Source organism: Chelmon rostratus, chromosome 18 (assembly GCF_017976325.1).
Source record: "Chelmon rostratus isolate fCheRos1 chromosome 18, fCheRos1.pri, whole genome shotgun sequence".
Classification (NCBI taxonomy): Eukaryota; Metazoa; Chordata; class Actinopteri; order Chaetodontiformes; family Chaetodontidae; genus Chelmon; species Chelmon rostratus.
In genome coordinates this window covers 10,515,396-10,531,204 of record NC_055675.1, presented here as the reverse complement: position 1 = coordinate 10,531,204, position 15,809 = coordinate 10,515,396, and the positions used below count along the sequence as shown (strand labels likewise).

The window sequence follows — 15,809 nt, the reverse complement described above, 5'->3', positions numbered from 1 at the left end:
GTCCCTGTTTTGTCACTATTGAACTTAACTACCTACTAATGGATTTTGAGGTGTATGGCATTTATTCTTATTATTTGTGTATCAGCTCTAAAATGTTACGGGTTCTTCCTTGGCCGAGGCTGCACCCTTCCACTAAGTTTCATGAAAGTCAAGCCAAACAAAAAAAAAAACAACAACAAGATGTATCAAAAACATGATCTCCTTGGTGGACCTAATTATCAGGGCATATATCTGTATTTGTCTCCTCCTTTTCTCTAAATTTGAACCGACCAATAACCATCGCACTGTGGTCACCTCCAAAACTGCTGGTGTGTGAAGGAAGACGTTTCACGCGACTCCTCCAACAGCAGAGCGGCCAGTCGCTTCTTTTCCACTGATGGCAAGGTGTGAAGTTCACGCAAAAACTCCCCAAGATGCCCTCTATCCTGACAACACAGCAAGAGACAACACAGCGATCCCTTACTGGCTTCCCACCCCGAAACTGTAGCCATCCCTGTGCAGCAAACGCTGCTGGCCAGGATTTATCCAAATCTCTGTGATTGCAAACAAGTGCTTTATACCCTGTTATCCCCTGCCCCACCCAGGCTTTATGTCCCATCGTGCAGCTTCATTTGCAATCGCCTCTCATTTTGTTGCTTGTTTTCTTTTCCCTGTAAAGCACTTTGTATCTTTGCAAAGAAAATGCCATGAAAATAAAATGTATTATTATTATTATTAATAAACATATGTCCAGTATTTACTCTATTTTCATCCTTGGTCCGGGCGTCCAACTCCTGAGAAAATATTGCATCTGTTCGGCTTTCTTCACCTGCTACTTATTTTCTTCCACTTCACGCTGGACAGGTTGTGTACAGCTCTCTTATATGACCTCCTGGCCTGAGTGCAGTTTCCCACAGGTGAATGTGAACATTGTTTTGACTTGAGCTGAAAAGTGGCTCAAAGCAGCACAGCATTGCATCGCGGGGGTGTCGATTCTCAGTGGAATCTGCAACACTAGCAACCCTTTCACTACAAAGGAGTAATCTGATTCAGTGGTAATATCAAACTATTATTCAATGCACCTTTAAAGACCCTTCAAATGTTGGTCATAGCCTCTCCTCTCTTGCAGCATTTTGTATTGATGTGCTCTATTGTGTGTAGCCTTTTCAACAGAGCATAAATAAATTCCAAGGAAATGGCATGTAGTGTGAGAGGAGGGCCATTAAGCCACAGGTTGACTCATGAACCAAGGTGGAACACTTACCTGCAGAAATGAGACGTTTTGTCAGAAAGAGGGAGCAGAAGTGAAGGGACAGCGGAATGTGGGAGATCTGAAAATGGGCTCTGTGGGGAGTAAGAGATGGGTGGTATGGCAGGATGAGGGAGGGAGGAGGTGTTGAGTTGTAACGGGGCAGGAGCCAGATGCTCCAGTTTCCTTGACAGAAATGGAGGTCAAGTGCAGCTTTATGCGAAGGCAACACAGGGAGAGAGGCATAACATAAAGAGAAAGATGGAGGGGAGGGAGGTGGCATGATGACTTTAACTAGCGGTAAGGGACACAGCATTTGAGCTCACGGTGCAGAAAGCCCAATCCTTCTAACGATAGCAAATAAGGAGAGGATAAGACAGCACAGAGGAACACACAGTGTGGTGTCTCCTTCCAGGATGGATGGAGGGGGATAAAAGGCTCTATGAGGAGCCTATGAACATTAATAGGAGTAAGTGATAGGGAGGGATAAAAATAAAAACATATGTTAACTTCGCAGGGAGGACAGATGGTAATGTGGTGGCTTCAGCATATGAAGAGCACTAATGGATAGAGAGAGTGTACAGGGAGAACACATGATGATCTCAAATAGTACATCTGGGAGTGTGTGCCTCACCTATTTCAGGGAAAAATGGAAGCATAAATATATATTAGGAATACAACCATTAGGCTGGGGACTCCAGATGAAAAATAGCCTTTGTGTGTGAGCATTTCAGCTCGCACTGGATATCCTCTGGGCTCAGGTAATGATTTTCTCAGAGCAGAATATGCAGCAGGCTAATGTGAAAAAATATACATCACACAACACGCGCGATGTGTTTGTCGTGAGCGCTTCCGGACGAACTCAAAGGAAAAGTTGCAGCGGTGCAGGTTTAGATTGTTGTTCAAGAGGAGAATGGAAATAATAGACAGCTGAAGGGAGGACTGGGAATTGAACTGGTGCAGCCAATATAATTGCCAAACAGAACTAGGCGCGCACCACACTGCACAAACAACAGACTTCAAAGTCAATAAATCCTTCATCGTCATGAGCCAAGTTCCACAAGCGTGCAAGCTACAACTGTAGCGAGCAGAAAAGAAGAGTGTCAACATGTTAACATGCGCAGGAGCAAATTGAAAAGATACTCCGAGCCCCGAGAGTTAGTGTCACATTTAAGGAATGAAGCTGCCTTTGAATGAAAATAAAAGAACCAGCAAAGTGATAGTTCACCTCTGAATATTTTCTGACCTCCCTGCCCTGTCTGTGCACTCTAATGCCCACTGTGTCCTACTGAAGAAAGAAACCTTTAACAAATATAAATGCATTTTTAAAAAAGGTTCAGTAACATCCTAAACCAGCTGGGCACAGTAGTTTTTAGCAAGCATTCCTCAAACAGGAGTCAAAGCTGCTAATATTAGGGACTATTTTCAGCTGCGGATTCATACACATTTAGCGCTCTTGTGTTTGTGGGACTGAATCAAACTAAACTCCGGCGTACGTGTTTATTATAAATAACAAACATCTTACCTAGCACCCTGGTGTGGCTCACTGATGTGTTTGTAATAGTTTAATCTCTGTGCCCTGAGGGGAAGTGCGAAGGAGATGACTTTTCGTGAATAGGAGAGCGCCGGCGGAGGGTGGGAGGAGTTCATTGTCCACTGGCTGCACCACCTCTCTCTGATCTAAGCGCCTGAAGAAACAGGACATGGAAATGTGTAATTCTGCCATGGAGTGTGTGTGTGTGTGTGTGTGTTTGCGTGTGTGTGTGTGTGTGCCCGTGAGCAAGAGAGAGGCTGCGATGTGAGACTGCATATAAGGAGGTATATAAAAAAAGAGCTACTCTCAACTCCCCTGAGGTGTGGTCTGTGTGCGCGCGTACACGCATGTATGTGATCTGCATACAAATCTCCGGTCTGGTAACCCATCTGCCCGTGCGCTTAATATTCCGTCATGAGTGCCAGCCTGTCTCTATCTGTTGACCAGTGTTAAGAGGCAGCAAGGATGTAACACCAGGGCCTTCAGGCTTCTACTACAAAATATTGTTTTGCTCAGGAGGTAGGCCCGAGGCGGTTAAATCAAGCATCATCATAGGCTCTTTATCTCCATTCGTTCACCCTGCACTGAACTTAAGAGCTCTCTGCAGGAACAGCGAGTGTTAACGCCTGTGGAAATGGGGATTGCAATGAGCTAACATGTTGGCCACTCATTCATTTAGGGTTGACATACACAGCAAAGGAAAAAGTACTTGACAGGTGATTGGATGAACCATCTCTCTGTCACCATCTATCCTGGGCTAACTTTGGGCTGAAGTTGACTGTTTAATGGTGCATCTGCGTGTTCATTAAGAGGTGAAACATTTGGATTCAAACAAACACCGCACGGCGAATCAACCGTTTTCCAGCAATGCTCGCTCATTCAGTAACCCAGCTTGAACTCAAAACCTGATGACTCTGAACCAAAACAGCCATTCAATCCCTTTTTCAGAGCCCGCTCTCTTCCTCTGCTCCTTGAAGATCTGAAGCACGCATTTCTGTGCTGCTTCTGGCTTTCTGTCTCTTTACCCCCTCCCCAGCTGTGATAGGCTTTTCTCGCATTTTGATAGGCTCCCCTGTCACATAATTGGGGGGTTTTCTTGGAATGCTGGCTTTAAAGGTTTGTCCCCTGTTATCAGTGCTAATGGGAAAATGAGTAGCGTTGCACTGATATGTTTCAGAGCGGCAGCGGAAGTTTAATGTGCTGCCTGTAAATAACAAGCAGAGTCAGATGTGTACTTTAATAAAGACGAGTGTTCCCTGTCTGTGCCTGCGTGCTCTTTTCATCTCTTGTTCTCTGTAGAATAAAACAGAGTTTCCTATAAAAAAGACTGACAGGAAAACAATTCAATTTTTAAGGAGATTCCCAGACTTATTTATTCTGCCAGCAAACTGAATAAATAGCCTAAGTAGGACCCAGATCAGTCTTCTCCTTCTCTCCAAAAATACTCCAGGGCCTCCACTGTGAAGGGAACAAGCTGGTCCCATCTTTTGCCATTTTAAACTCTCAATACATAATTATATGGATTGTAACCAATTTATCCAAGCCTTCATCTTTTCCCTCTTTCACCCCCTCAGCTGTTTTTTTTTTCCTTGACAGGGCAGCTGGTTGCATTGTATCATCTCAATGTCTCGCTTCACCGCATGTACAAACCTTTTTTTGGCAACTACAAGCAGCCCAGCCAGCCAAGAGAGGCTTTTGTCGACTCCTTCCCAGTCTGTATTAATATTTACCAGGCTGGGAAACATAGGCAGATGTCAGCCATGAGGCGATCTCGTCGTGTTGCTCGCTGGTGAGCCCACTCTTGTTCTGGATTAAAGTGTAATCCATGCATCAGATTTGTGGTGTTAAAACATCTTGTACAATTGCAAGAGGCAAGTGGGTGGGGGGTGGGGGTCCCCACTTCTCTGGCTGCTGCAGAGTTCCTCGATAGCCGAGATCAGCTCACAGTTTCAGTGACACGATGATTAAAATATTTACCAGCATATTTATCATTCTCATTGTGGCCTCATTTGACCTCTTCACATATGGAAGATTTGCAATTCAGTAGTCTGAAATTCATCGTGGCGCTGAACTGGAATATATTTTGTTTTTATACACTGTCAAGCCAGCAATAAAACAGCACACACACTGAACACAACATCGTGAAAAATAACAGGAATTAACATACATCTTCCTCAGTAACCCCCCTGTAACCCGCTACCTACTCTTTTCATTTTAATGCACTCAGATGATACAAACTCCAACAGGGAAACATTTCAGCACTGTCTAATACAAATATACGAATTGATTCTAGGTGTAATGTAAGTCTGAATCTGATCCAGCCTTATACTCAGCAAGAGTCCAAATGTGCACTGAATATGAAATTAAACCTAATACGATTCAGTGTATCAAAACATGACACAGATCTTCTAGATATCAACTTCATTGCGGTTAGGCTGCTCTATGACACCCAATGAGATGGTGTAAATCAATACACACATGCCCTGCAGTGTGCTTAATTTATCACAAACCTGCATGGAGCTGCAAATGCAAAGAAAATGCCTTCAAACGAGTCAGGATGGATTCCAGCACTGGACAGCTCCCACAAAGAGGACAAAGAGTAGAGGAGTCTTTTCAGTGCAGAAATTTGGCATTGCGCCTCCACAAAGTTGGAGACTCCCAAGAGACAGCTTTTAAAAAAGGATGCTCTGACTCAAAGCAGCAGACGTAGACATATCCTGACTTTTGTGGAACAAGCTCCCAACATGCTGGATCCTACCTTTCCCATAATGCCTTCCCACGATACATTGCCACAGGAGCTTTCATCAGACCCTCTAGGCCTGCTAAATGTCCACTTCTTTCGAGCCACAAACCTCCAGCTTGTAATGCTCGCTGTCTGAAAAAAATGCTAGGTCTCAAGCTCAAGCCATGATAACCCTGATGACATTATGAAGATTATTTTTTTCAAACATTGGCGATTCTGTCATCAGCTCAGTCTCCCTCCAGAGTCGCAGAGGACATTACTTGTCTGGAAAAAACCCAGTTTTGTTGCCACAAACACGGCTTGAACAGTGGTCCACCCAGCCGTCCACACCACCATCCCCGCCTCCTCCTAATGAGAAACTCACCCACTGTGGAAACACTGATATGATGCGATGAAATGTACAGATTTTTGGCAACTGGGCCAGATTTTGTTCATTTGTGAGAAGCTCCAGAAAATTGCCTACTTTCATGCCAAACTATGAGAAATTAAAAGGGAAGAAGAGGATGAGGCCTCACCCAATTCTGTTGGGATTTCCCAACAGCAAGGCGCTCCCAAAACTTTCCACATGTGTTTCCTCGGGAGGAGGGGGGCAGAGATAGATGCAGTTCTCTTCCACTCAGACGCTAATTTGGGCTTACACTGATTAAGCTGTCCATCGCACTGCCAGGAGACCTCCGTGTATGTGTGATCCACTGTGCGCCTGAGCGTATGTGAGCAGAATCTCCAAAGCTTAAGGGGACGCCATCGGCAGTGCTGGTGATTCACAGGGAGGACGTCATGAAAGAGCTGCGGAGAGCCGGTGACATAGCGGGATTACAGATGGGAGAGGAATCCTCCCCGTTCAGTCGGCAATTAACGAGGGGATAACTACAAAACAAGCTCGGCGTTTCTGTCATCGGCTCAGTCCTCAGGTGCACAGAGGGAAGGCGGCTAATTGAATGTAGAAGTGAAAACAGGATGGAGTAACGAGACGTGATGAGGCTGTGTTTTTGACTCCTGGCAGCACTTCAGCTTGTTTTCTCATGTTAATGAAGGTGAAACATTTCACAGACTCAAACTGTAGCATCTTGTTGAGAATGGCTGATTTGAAACCCAGTCATGGAAACATATGATCACAAAATACTAGATATGATAAGTGCAGACATATCCAGTGAATTGCACCATATCGTGGGACTATAAGATAAAAAAGGCAAAGCACAGCACTATCTGATATATATTCACGCTCCATAATAGAATGTCATATGATAACACCTGCTAGCTATGGGCAGTTTGGCCTCTCACAATGGCTAATAATCTCCATATCATGTGCTAGCCCCGTGGGTCTTAGGTTGTGAACTATCACTAAGCTGACACGAGCAGCTTTTGACCCCCAACCCCGAACCAGCAGCCAGGCGGATCATGTCCGAAGGGAGACTGTGGCCTGACAATGATCCCTCACCCCGGGCTCCGCGCTGTCACAACATACACACCAACACATTATGTTTACTTGGGTTCCTTATAAGCAAGTTTCAATTCCACTGGTCAGCGTGTACAACTGTAGCTGTAAACCTGGAGCTAGTGGTGGAAACTAAAGCTGGTCCTAATGTCCCCGAAAAAGTGCATCGCAGCAAGTAGAAAGTGAGTCCTACCACACTGCATGCTGCTCCAAAGCTTTATTACCTATTAAATCAAATAAAGGTGTTGTTTCAAGCCGCAAAAGGCAAGCTCACACCTGTGACCACGGACATGCATGTCCATATAAGCAAGAATACCTGAAGACACAACAGAGTGTTTGGTATTAAAGGAACAGTGTGACATTTTGGGATTTTTAGATGCCTTTACCCCGACACTGTCCAGTGACACTTCACAGAAAAGCACTGTGAGATGCTCTCGCTCCAAACTTTCCTCTCTAACCAGCAACACAAGCAGTGACTTTGCACAATCGTTCCCGGCGCTCTCCGACTTGTTTTCCCACTACAGATATGAACAAAATAATCAATTGAACCACAGCAGAATAAATACAGCTAATCAATGTAACAGCCTTCAGGTGCAGCTGCGGACGAGGCTGAGTGGATTGTCTCATTCTGGGAAAACCCATCTTGACAGGATGCACTAACTTGAACATAAGAGATGCTCCTTTCAGCCACATGGAAAGAAGAGTCAGGCTTATTTTCAGATTAAATGTGAGGGTGGGAACAGGTGAGAGTGGAGGAGAAGGTATCTCACTAAGGCTCGTGGAATTTTCTTTTCTTTCTTTTTTTTTCGAAAAGGTCAGCGAGTTTCAGTTCAGATTTTACTCTCAGTCTCTCAGCATGTGAGTAATTTAGCCTGTGGCACAAATGTCCTCATGCGTTAGACTACAGCACAGTCGCGGTTTGGGGAGATCCACTCGTTTGACGAGGAGCAAAGGCGGCTGTCAAACACGAGCACTGTAACAGAATCCGAGTACGGTGGTCAGGCTCGGCTTCTGATGCTCAAAAACGCCACAGACGTCGACTAAAGCCCTGACAGCCGGGGTGACATGTTTCAAACCCCTTCCACCGAGTCTCGCGGTGGGCTGTTTTACATTTTCTCAGCCGCCGTGCGTTACTTCCCCCCACCCCCCATTAAATGCCAGCCACTGCGTCTGTCTGCACCAAAAAACGCTGCTCAGAAGCTTCGACTGATCAGCCTAAACGGAGCAGAGGAGCTGCGCGCACCGGTGTCACATTTTTACTACTACTGTAGCCGCTGCATGTCACAGATTACGCGCAGAGACGTGCACCTTGAGCATCCCCGCGGTCCCCCGACGCGTCAATTTGCACGGCCAAAAAGCGGATTTGAGGACCGAAGACGTCGAGACGTCGCAGAGGAGTCGATGACATCATGTCTGTGGGGGGAAGCTGTAGTTTGGCGAGCCGTGAAAACAGATGCTCGTCTGGCCTCTAGTTGCGGAGTTGGAGTATTTGATGCGGGCAGGGAGAGCGGGTGAATCGAGGCGACCGCGAGCGGCGCGCCTGGCGCACGCACACTCAGACGCGCACGCACGCAAACACACACAAACAGACACGCGCGCGCGAGCTTCCAGCTACTACCTGTCCGTCTTTGAACAAATAGCCCTCTTCCCTCCCCACACAAGCGCAATGGCGCACTGTGATGAAATAATCACAGCGGTGCGATTTCTGTGCAGCTGCAGCTGTCTGTTCCGGGCACGGTTGGCTGCGAGCATGGGAATTATGCAAAACCGCCTCGAATGCAATTAGATGTATTCCAAATGCAAATACAGGCATGCGTGACAGCAAAGAGTGGAGACTGTGAGGCGAGCGTAATGGCATCACCACTGTGCTGATTTTCACCCCAGTCATGTACACAACGGGTTATACCAGGTGACAGTCAAGAGGAGGCTGGAAGAAGTGAATGGATAGAGTGAGAGGAGCTGGACGCGCTGTGCTCTGGGGGTTTTAACTGATCCCTTTAAAGGCAAAACTTTAAGTTTGTCTTACCTCCACACTTGTCCCAACTGAAAGATGTGTATGATGGTCTGCCAGACCCAGACAGAAAGGCGGCAGCACCTGTCTCTTTGCACAGCGACTGTAGCTCTTCGACTACTCAGCCCCTCCACGGAGCCCAGTCCGCCCCCAGTGTAATCCTGCACAAACCACCTGAAGCTCAGGATCTGGACCAGAACCGAGGGCACCAGCACGAAGAACAGGGTCAGGCCCGACCACAGGAAGTCCTGCTTGTGGTAGTAGTCGATGGCCAGCCACAAATCGGTCCCCACGTCCCAGAAAAAGACCAGCAGTGCCAGGATGATCCACAGGCAGTCCAGCCAGAGGCGCTCCTCCTGCGGTGGCCGCGCCGCATCTCTCTCCTTCCCCTTCCCCTTCCCCCGGAGGTAATGCAGGCAGGCGCTCCGGCAGCCCCAGTAGCACGACGAGGTGTTGCAGCAGTGGCAGATGTGGAATGAGCTGCCGTTCCGAGTGTCGTCCTCTCCCGTCCCCACCACCTCGTCCAGGTTGTGCAGCTGGGCGAAACCGGTGACGACCCCGCGACCATCGGATTTCGCTGCCATCTTTCCCTCTGATGTTCCCACCTCCTCCGGCTTCCGGGGTTCGTGACGACACTTCCCTGACACCTGTTTTGCACCCCAAATGTTGGAGCCATCTAAAAGCGGGGTGTCAGCGCGTCGCCGCCGCTCACTCTGTCCCCGGATAGCGCACCGGTGGCGCCACGGACGCAGCACATCTTGTCTTGCTTTCCCTCCACTGCAGCTCTATTCCCACCTGGTAACAATAATCTAATCTACAAATTCGAACAGTTTAATTCGTAACTCATGCGTCCAACTGTGGTCGGCCAGCTTTTACCTGTGCATTCATCTCATCCCCCCCCGTTCAGCTGTTTACCCTCTCTGCAGCTCTCCTCCAGCTGCAAGCCGAGTGCCATGAGCAGACCGTCCCTCCACTGTCCCACGCCGACGTAATTCATCCCCCCACCTCTCCCCCTCTCTCCCCCTCCCCTCTCTCTCACTCTCTCTCTCTGTCTCACACACACACACTCAAACAGGCGCGCACACACACACCGTCTCTCCCTCTCAACGTGGTTGCCATCTAGTGTCTCGTTTGAAGCCCCCAAATACGCAGGAGTGGTCCGCATGATGTAATGCAACATGCCTCACCACCACCGAAGGAAGTCTTTCCTGTTGTTGGAACATGTGAATCAGTCTCGGTGACACAGCGTGGGGTCACTTTTTTTGTAGGAGGCAGCCGGAAGAAAGACGAAGAAAAAAAAACTTCACGATGACCTCACTCTTCTTAGTGTTTACATCTCCTGCGACTAGTGCAGCGCTCCTATATGTTATGATCAGCCTTGCCTGTGCTTAATAGACTTGCGAAATCCATATGTTCTGGTAAGAGAATAGTAATTTCTGCACACCTGCATCGACAAACAATTGGGAATTGTCGCTGAAAGTTATGAGTGCAAACAGGAAAACAGGGTGACAAAAATGGAAGCCACACACACACCACGTCCTCCGAGGAAAGACATACTTTATCTATAGGTGAATCTATAGGCCTCTGGAACGGTTGCTAAGAGACATGTTGGGTTTTCTCTCCTGTCTGCTGCATTTTTTTCCTCCCCGGCAGCAGTCAAGGGGTTAAGCTATTGCTGAAATGTGACGCCCCCCCGTATAGCATGTGCGAGCAAAAGAGCAGGCTGCAGGCTCACCATCCCAGTGATTAGACTGAGCCCACAGATGCCATGCAGAGTCATATCCAGCGTGAGATTGATTGGACCATGCCCCCCCTCCTTACCTATCCGGACGCCGGAGTTCGGAGCTGTCCATTGCTGAAGTGGTGCTGAACACACACACACTCCCTCTCCCCTAAAACACAGCCTTAAGCTTTGAAGGAGCCAGGACGTCCCCACTTGAAAATGTCCTCATCCTCAAGGCCTAAAGCTCAGTTCAGCTCAAAAAGAAAAGTCTTCAATTGATCATCATCCTTTGCAAACACTCAGACGCCTCATTCACACACACAATAATAAAAAAAAGTGCAAAATATGAGAGTGAAAGGTTACAAGAGAATGGAGAATAAAGCAGTTAAAAGACAAGAAGGCGAAAGAAGTCTAAAAGATGGCTGTCTGTTTTTCTTGGCTGTTTTATGCACTATGATAGACACACACACACACACACACACACACACACACACACACACACACACATACACACACACACTACCAAATCACTCCAACACTACAAGGCTACAGTGCAAATAAATACCCACAACCACTCTGCTTGGTTGTGATCATGGTCACTGCTTTGTTTTGGTAATACTGTGCACCTGAGTGGAGCTTCACCGGGTCAGACAGTCACGTGGATCCCAATCCGAGCACTGCTGAAGACTGTAGCTAAAATATCTGCGACTCTGATGCTACTGCAGTGAATTTGTATGAATACAGAATCATGTGCAGGCAACCACGAACCCGTGAGATCCAGACATGACACGTCACCAAGCAGCCTGGACCAAGAGTTTGATGTTTAGGCATTTCAGTAGATTGTATATTTATAGGATTCTATTTAACAGTGAACAGGGAGTGTTTTTTGTTTTAATTGAGGAAGGAGTTAAGCAAAATAGGTTTTCTTACTGATACATACAGAAACTGGTACCACGAAGTCATTTTTTAAAGATCCCCTCCAGACATGTTTTACTTTGGATGAACTTTTTTGATCGACATATTTTTTCACAAAAACTAGTTTTGATTAACGAGTTAAATTTCTTAAACTTACAGCCTCTCCTTCTCCCACCACCCAGAATTGATAGATGTGCAAAAAGTTTTTCTTTCAAAGGTTTAACTGCTGGACAAGAGATGTCTGCAACTTAACTCAAAAGTCATTTCTTGGTGTGTGTGTGAGTCTGATTCACTGGACCAGGTCTTCTCTGGTCCAGCCATATGTTTTCTCCCAGTCATTATAATATATCTCACAAGACACTGAAAAGCACTTTAAGTCTAAAGCTATCACAGAAATCAGAATATTGTGAGTGAAAACAGACTGAGATTTGTTGTTAAACTGTTGTATGTCTCCTTGCGCACGGTGGGTAGACTTTGTTAGTAGCCTGTGTGTTCAACATAGATTCGTGTTATTGGAGAATTTATGTCAGGTTGATTTTATAAACAGCTGGCATGCACTGTAGCTCTTTCTATACGGGATAGCTGATGGAGCGGTTGAATGAGCTTTGTGCGTCTTTACGCACGGTGGGTATCTTTGGATTACGACGCACCATGTGTTCATAGCCGACCTATGCGCTCAGCGTATATATTATCTCGTGTGCACGAAATAACCAAAGCGTGGGACCCAGCTGTATGTCGTGCGCACGCATTAGCACGAGATGTTGTAAAACTTGGCCTCTGTATACACAGACGCCCCAAGAGGAGGCGTGGAAAGACGGTCTTAATCGGCAGGGTGGTCCCGACGGGCAGCGATCCAGGCGTGGGAGCCGAGCTGGCCCTCAGCAGAGGACGGCCAGTTCAAGGCGAGGTCCGTGGCAGCGGACAATCATTTATAAGGTCCACCATATTGTAAAGTGTTACCATTGTCTTTTATCTCTGTGGCCACTCCAGGGCTCTGTAGGTTTGTACTGAAGTGCATTTGTAATCTTGTGAGTATTTGTTGTTTTCTTTCGTTACTGTAAAATGTAATTATTCAGTAATATATAATTCAGTTCTGGCAATGATGTAGGCCATCTTTAAAGCATTTTTTTTTTTTAGTGATATTGTTAACCGACATAATGTTGAGGGTGTTGCTCAACACGAAGACCCACCAGACCCAACAGCAGCTCACCACCAGCTCACTCTTGGCACCCACCAGCTAACTGTCCTGGTAGGGATCCCTCTTTGAGTAGACGCTCCCGAGTTTTTCCTTCTTCTCATTGAGGGTCTAAGGTTTGGATGAGTGTCTTTTCTGTCTAATGTGGGCACTGAAGACCTCTGTCGAAAAAAAAAAACCCTCAATAAACTGAATAAAGACAAAGATATAAAACTTACTTTGGCGGGCTGACTCATCGCTTTTGTTTCATGAGGCATCAATTCAAATTACAAAGCACTTTTTAAACCAGTTTGTCGTGAACCGCTGTACGGGGCAACAAACAGGCATTAGCCATTTTAAACAAAACAAAAACAAACCACAGGGCTAACATGAGTGTGTCAGAGCCAGAGGGAGTGGGTGAATATTAAAGAATACAAGGCAGGACTGCAAGAAAGACTCAGCGGCCTCTCGAGGAAGAGATCAGGATGAAGGCTGGTTAGGGGGGCGTAGGCTAAATAAATCAGACAGAGTGTTTGTGTGTGTGCGTGTGTGTGTGTGTGATTTCTACCCAGGGACAGGAGGGAACCTGCAGAGGGAGGGAGCACTCATCCTTTCTAGTCATCTGTACTTCAATTGTAAACCCTGCATCTTGTGAGCAACATGTTCAGGTGGAGCAAAACACTGATGCATTGTGGGCGAGCTACCAACAGCTGAGAAAGACCTCTATAAGGCCGTTTTTCAGTGTGTGTACAATAAATTCTAAAGATACTCATCCAGCAATAATTAACAAATTAGTGCTAACATTCAGCAGCATTTTAAGGCTGTTAGCTATCCTGAGCAACTAAACTGCCAATTTCATCTCAGTTCTTTTATTTGAATGTGCAAATCTGAGACAACAAGTGCCCTGCTTTGTTTTTTGTGACTGTGTTTCATCAGATAAACTCAGTTTGGAGTCGACTGTAAAAACTAAATACTAACAGGAGTGCTTCTCAAAATTAAAGACAGAAAGAAATGCAAAGAAACCAGCTTTCAGAACCTATGAAAATTTGATGAAAGCAAATAGGGAGGCATATTGCTCGGACGTGCAGCGTTTACAGCAGCACACACGCGGCATGTGCTACATGCACTAAATAATGCAAAGAATGTAATTAGTGATGAATCCTTCAGGAGCTTTTTCACAGTTTTTTTCCCCTTTGAGGTGATGGCAGGAGCTGAAGTAGAGGTGAATGTCTCAGTGCGAAACAGAAGAAGAAGAAGAAGAAGACAAAGAAGAATGAGACAAAGAAGTATTTGAGAAGCAATTACCAGTACAGCAGCCAGTATTCTTACATGAAACGTATTGTTCTACCAGTCAAATCAGAAGCTCGATGAGATATAAAATACCTCTGTCTCACAGAGCTTACACAACATATTTTGGTATTAGACTCTTCACCCACGTTTCAGTCATCATTATCTGTCGTGACAGACTGCTCTGATTCACTGGACATGCCTAAAATAACGAAACAACACCAGAACAAGCAGCAAACAAACCGTGCAGAACGGGGGGTTGGATGAGACATTGTCTTTAGCAGAAACTGAATAAAAAGCTTGAGTGAGTAATGGTGTAGGTGTGGGTGCAAGCTGCCAATCCCTAAAATTTTGGCGGAAGATGTTCCAAAATGTTCAGAACTCGTCAATAAATGTCAAAGTCTGATCTGTGTGACGCAGGCGAGCGTTCAGCAGTTCACTCAAGACAGATTTAGAAGCTCACTGATTACCACTTGATCATAGTTTGACATTTACTGGTTGTAGTTACTCATCCAGGTCATCGCTGTTCTTTTCTCTCTTTTCTTGAGAAGTTTATTGATATTTTTCCCCAGATTCTTCCGAGGCACAATGAGCAGAAGTGTGTTTGATCAAGTGTTAGCTCTTTAAACATTCCGCTGCGGCTGTAAGAGTTAGCATTTTATTACTGAACCTTTTACAACAGATGCTAAAGTAAATCATCTCCTCCTGCACTGACACATTCGTCTAAGCATCCTGTTAAATAAAACATAGAGGTTGGGTTACTCTATTGTATCCTGCATCGGGCTGGGAAGTGAATATTTGCTTTGAAAGCTGTTTTTTATCAGCCCGTCTTCTTTAAAAAAAAAAAAGTCATAGCAAAGCATCTTTTTCCCAGAGGCAGGGCAGTTATTTGGTTTGTAAAGCAACACTGGGTTTCACATTCAATTGAGCCCTGGCGTCAATACATGCGTTCTCTATGATGCTGGGCTGGAAAGGCCCAGAGCAAACCATCTATTGTGAAACCCAGACAGGCTGCAACTGAAGCAGATATTGCACTGATTTGCAATACATCAAACACATGCACGTACACACACGCACACACTTTCCTGACAAAGATGTGCCTAAAACAAGCAAAGCCTGCTATTACCTTTGCCAAGCCATCTGCTCCTCTTCTTCTTCTCTCTCACCTCTTTAGGGAGTCTCCAGCTTTAACATCTCGGCAGGCAGACCTCCTCACTATCCCAAGAACTGAAAACAAAATCCTCTGCTGGCCACATTCCCTGCTGCTATTAGGGAAGCCAGCGCTCTTATGATCTTTAAGTCAAACTCAAATTGTACTTATCATCTCTATGAGTGTCAAAATGAGTCAAAGGAAATGAGGCAAATCCTCACATTTGTGAAGCTGGAACCATGAAACATTTTTGCATGAAAACTCTACCTCAGAATAAATTACAAATTGATTAGGCGGTTATCCGACTAATTGTTCTTGATGTATTAAGCTGTATTAAATGAGATGAGAAGAAAATACTCAAGTAAAGTACGAGTAAATTGAAATTTTACTGAGTAAATGTACTCTGTTATACAGCACACTGACTGTGGTCTTAACCTCAGCCCCTCCTCCTCTGACAGGTCTCTGTTCCTGGGGGTTTCTCTGAAGCTGTTTGGAAGAGCTGGGCCTCCATCTTTTCACTTACGCCACCCTCTGCTTCACCAGGCTGCCCACACTGTCACACTCCTCCAAGGGATTCCATCCTCTGACCTCCCCTCTAACCCCTGCTGC

At 45.9% G+C, this 15,809-nt stretch overlaps 1 protein-coding gene across 1 annotated transcript in view; it reads right to left on the bottom strand.

Annotated features, from left to right (window-relative positions):
* Positions 1 to 9,535, bottom strand: part of xkr6b (XK, Kell blood group complex subunit-related family, member 6b) — a 48,658-nt gene extending 39,123 nt beyond the window's left edge. The window contains exon 1 of the mRNA XM_041959121.1: positions 8,967 to 9,535. Coding sequence (XP_041815055.1) covers positions 8,967 to 9,535 — 569 coding nt within the window. The remainder of the gene's footprint in view (positions 1 to 8,966) is intronic.
* Positions 9,536 to 15,809: the final 6,274 nt, after the last annotated feature.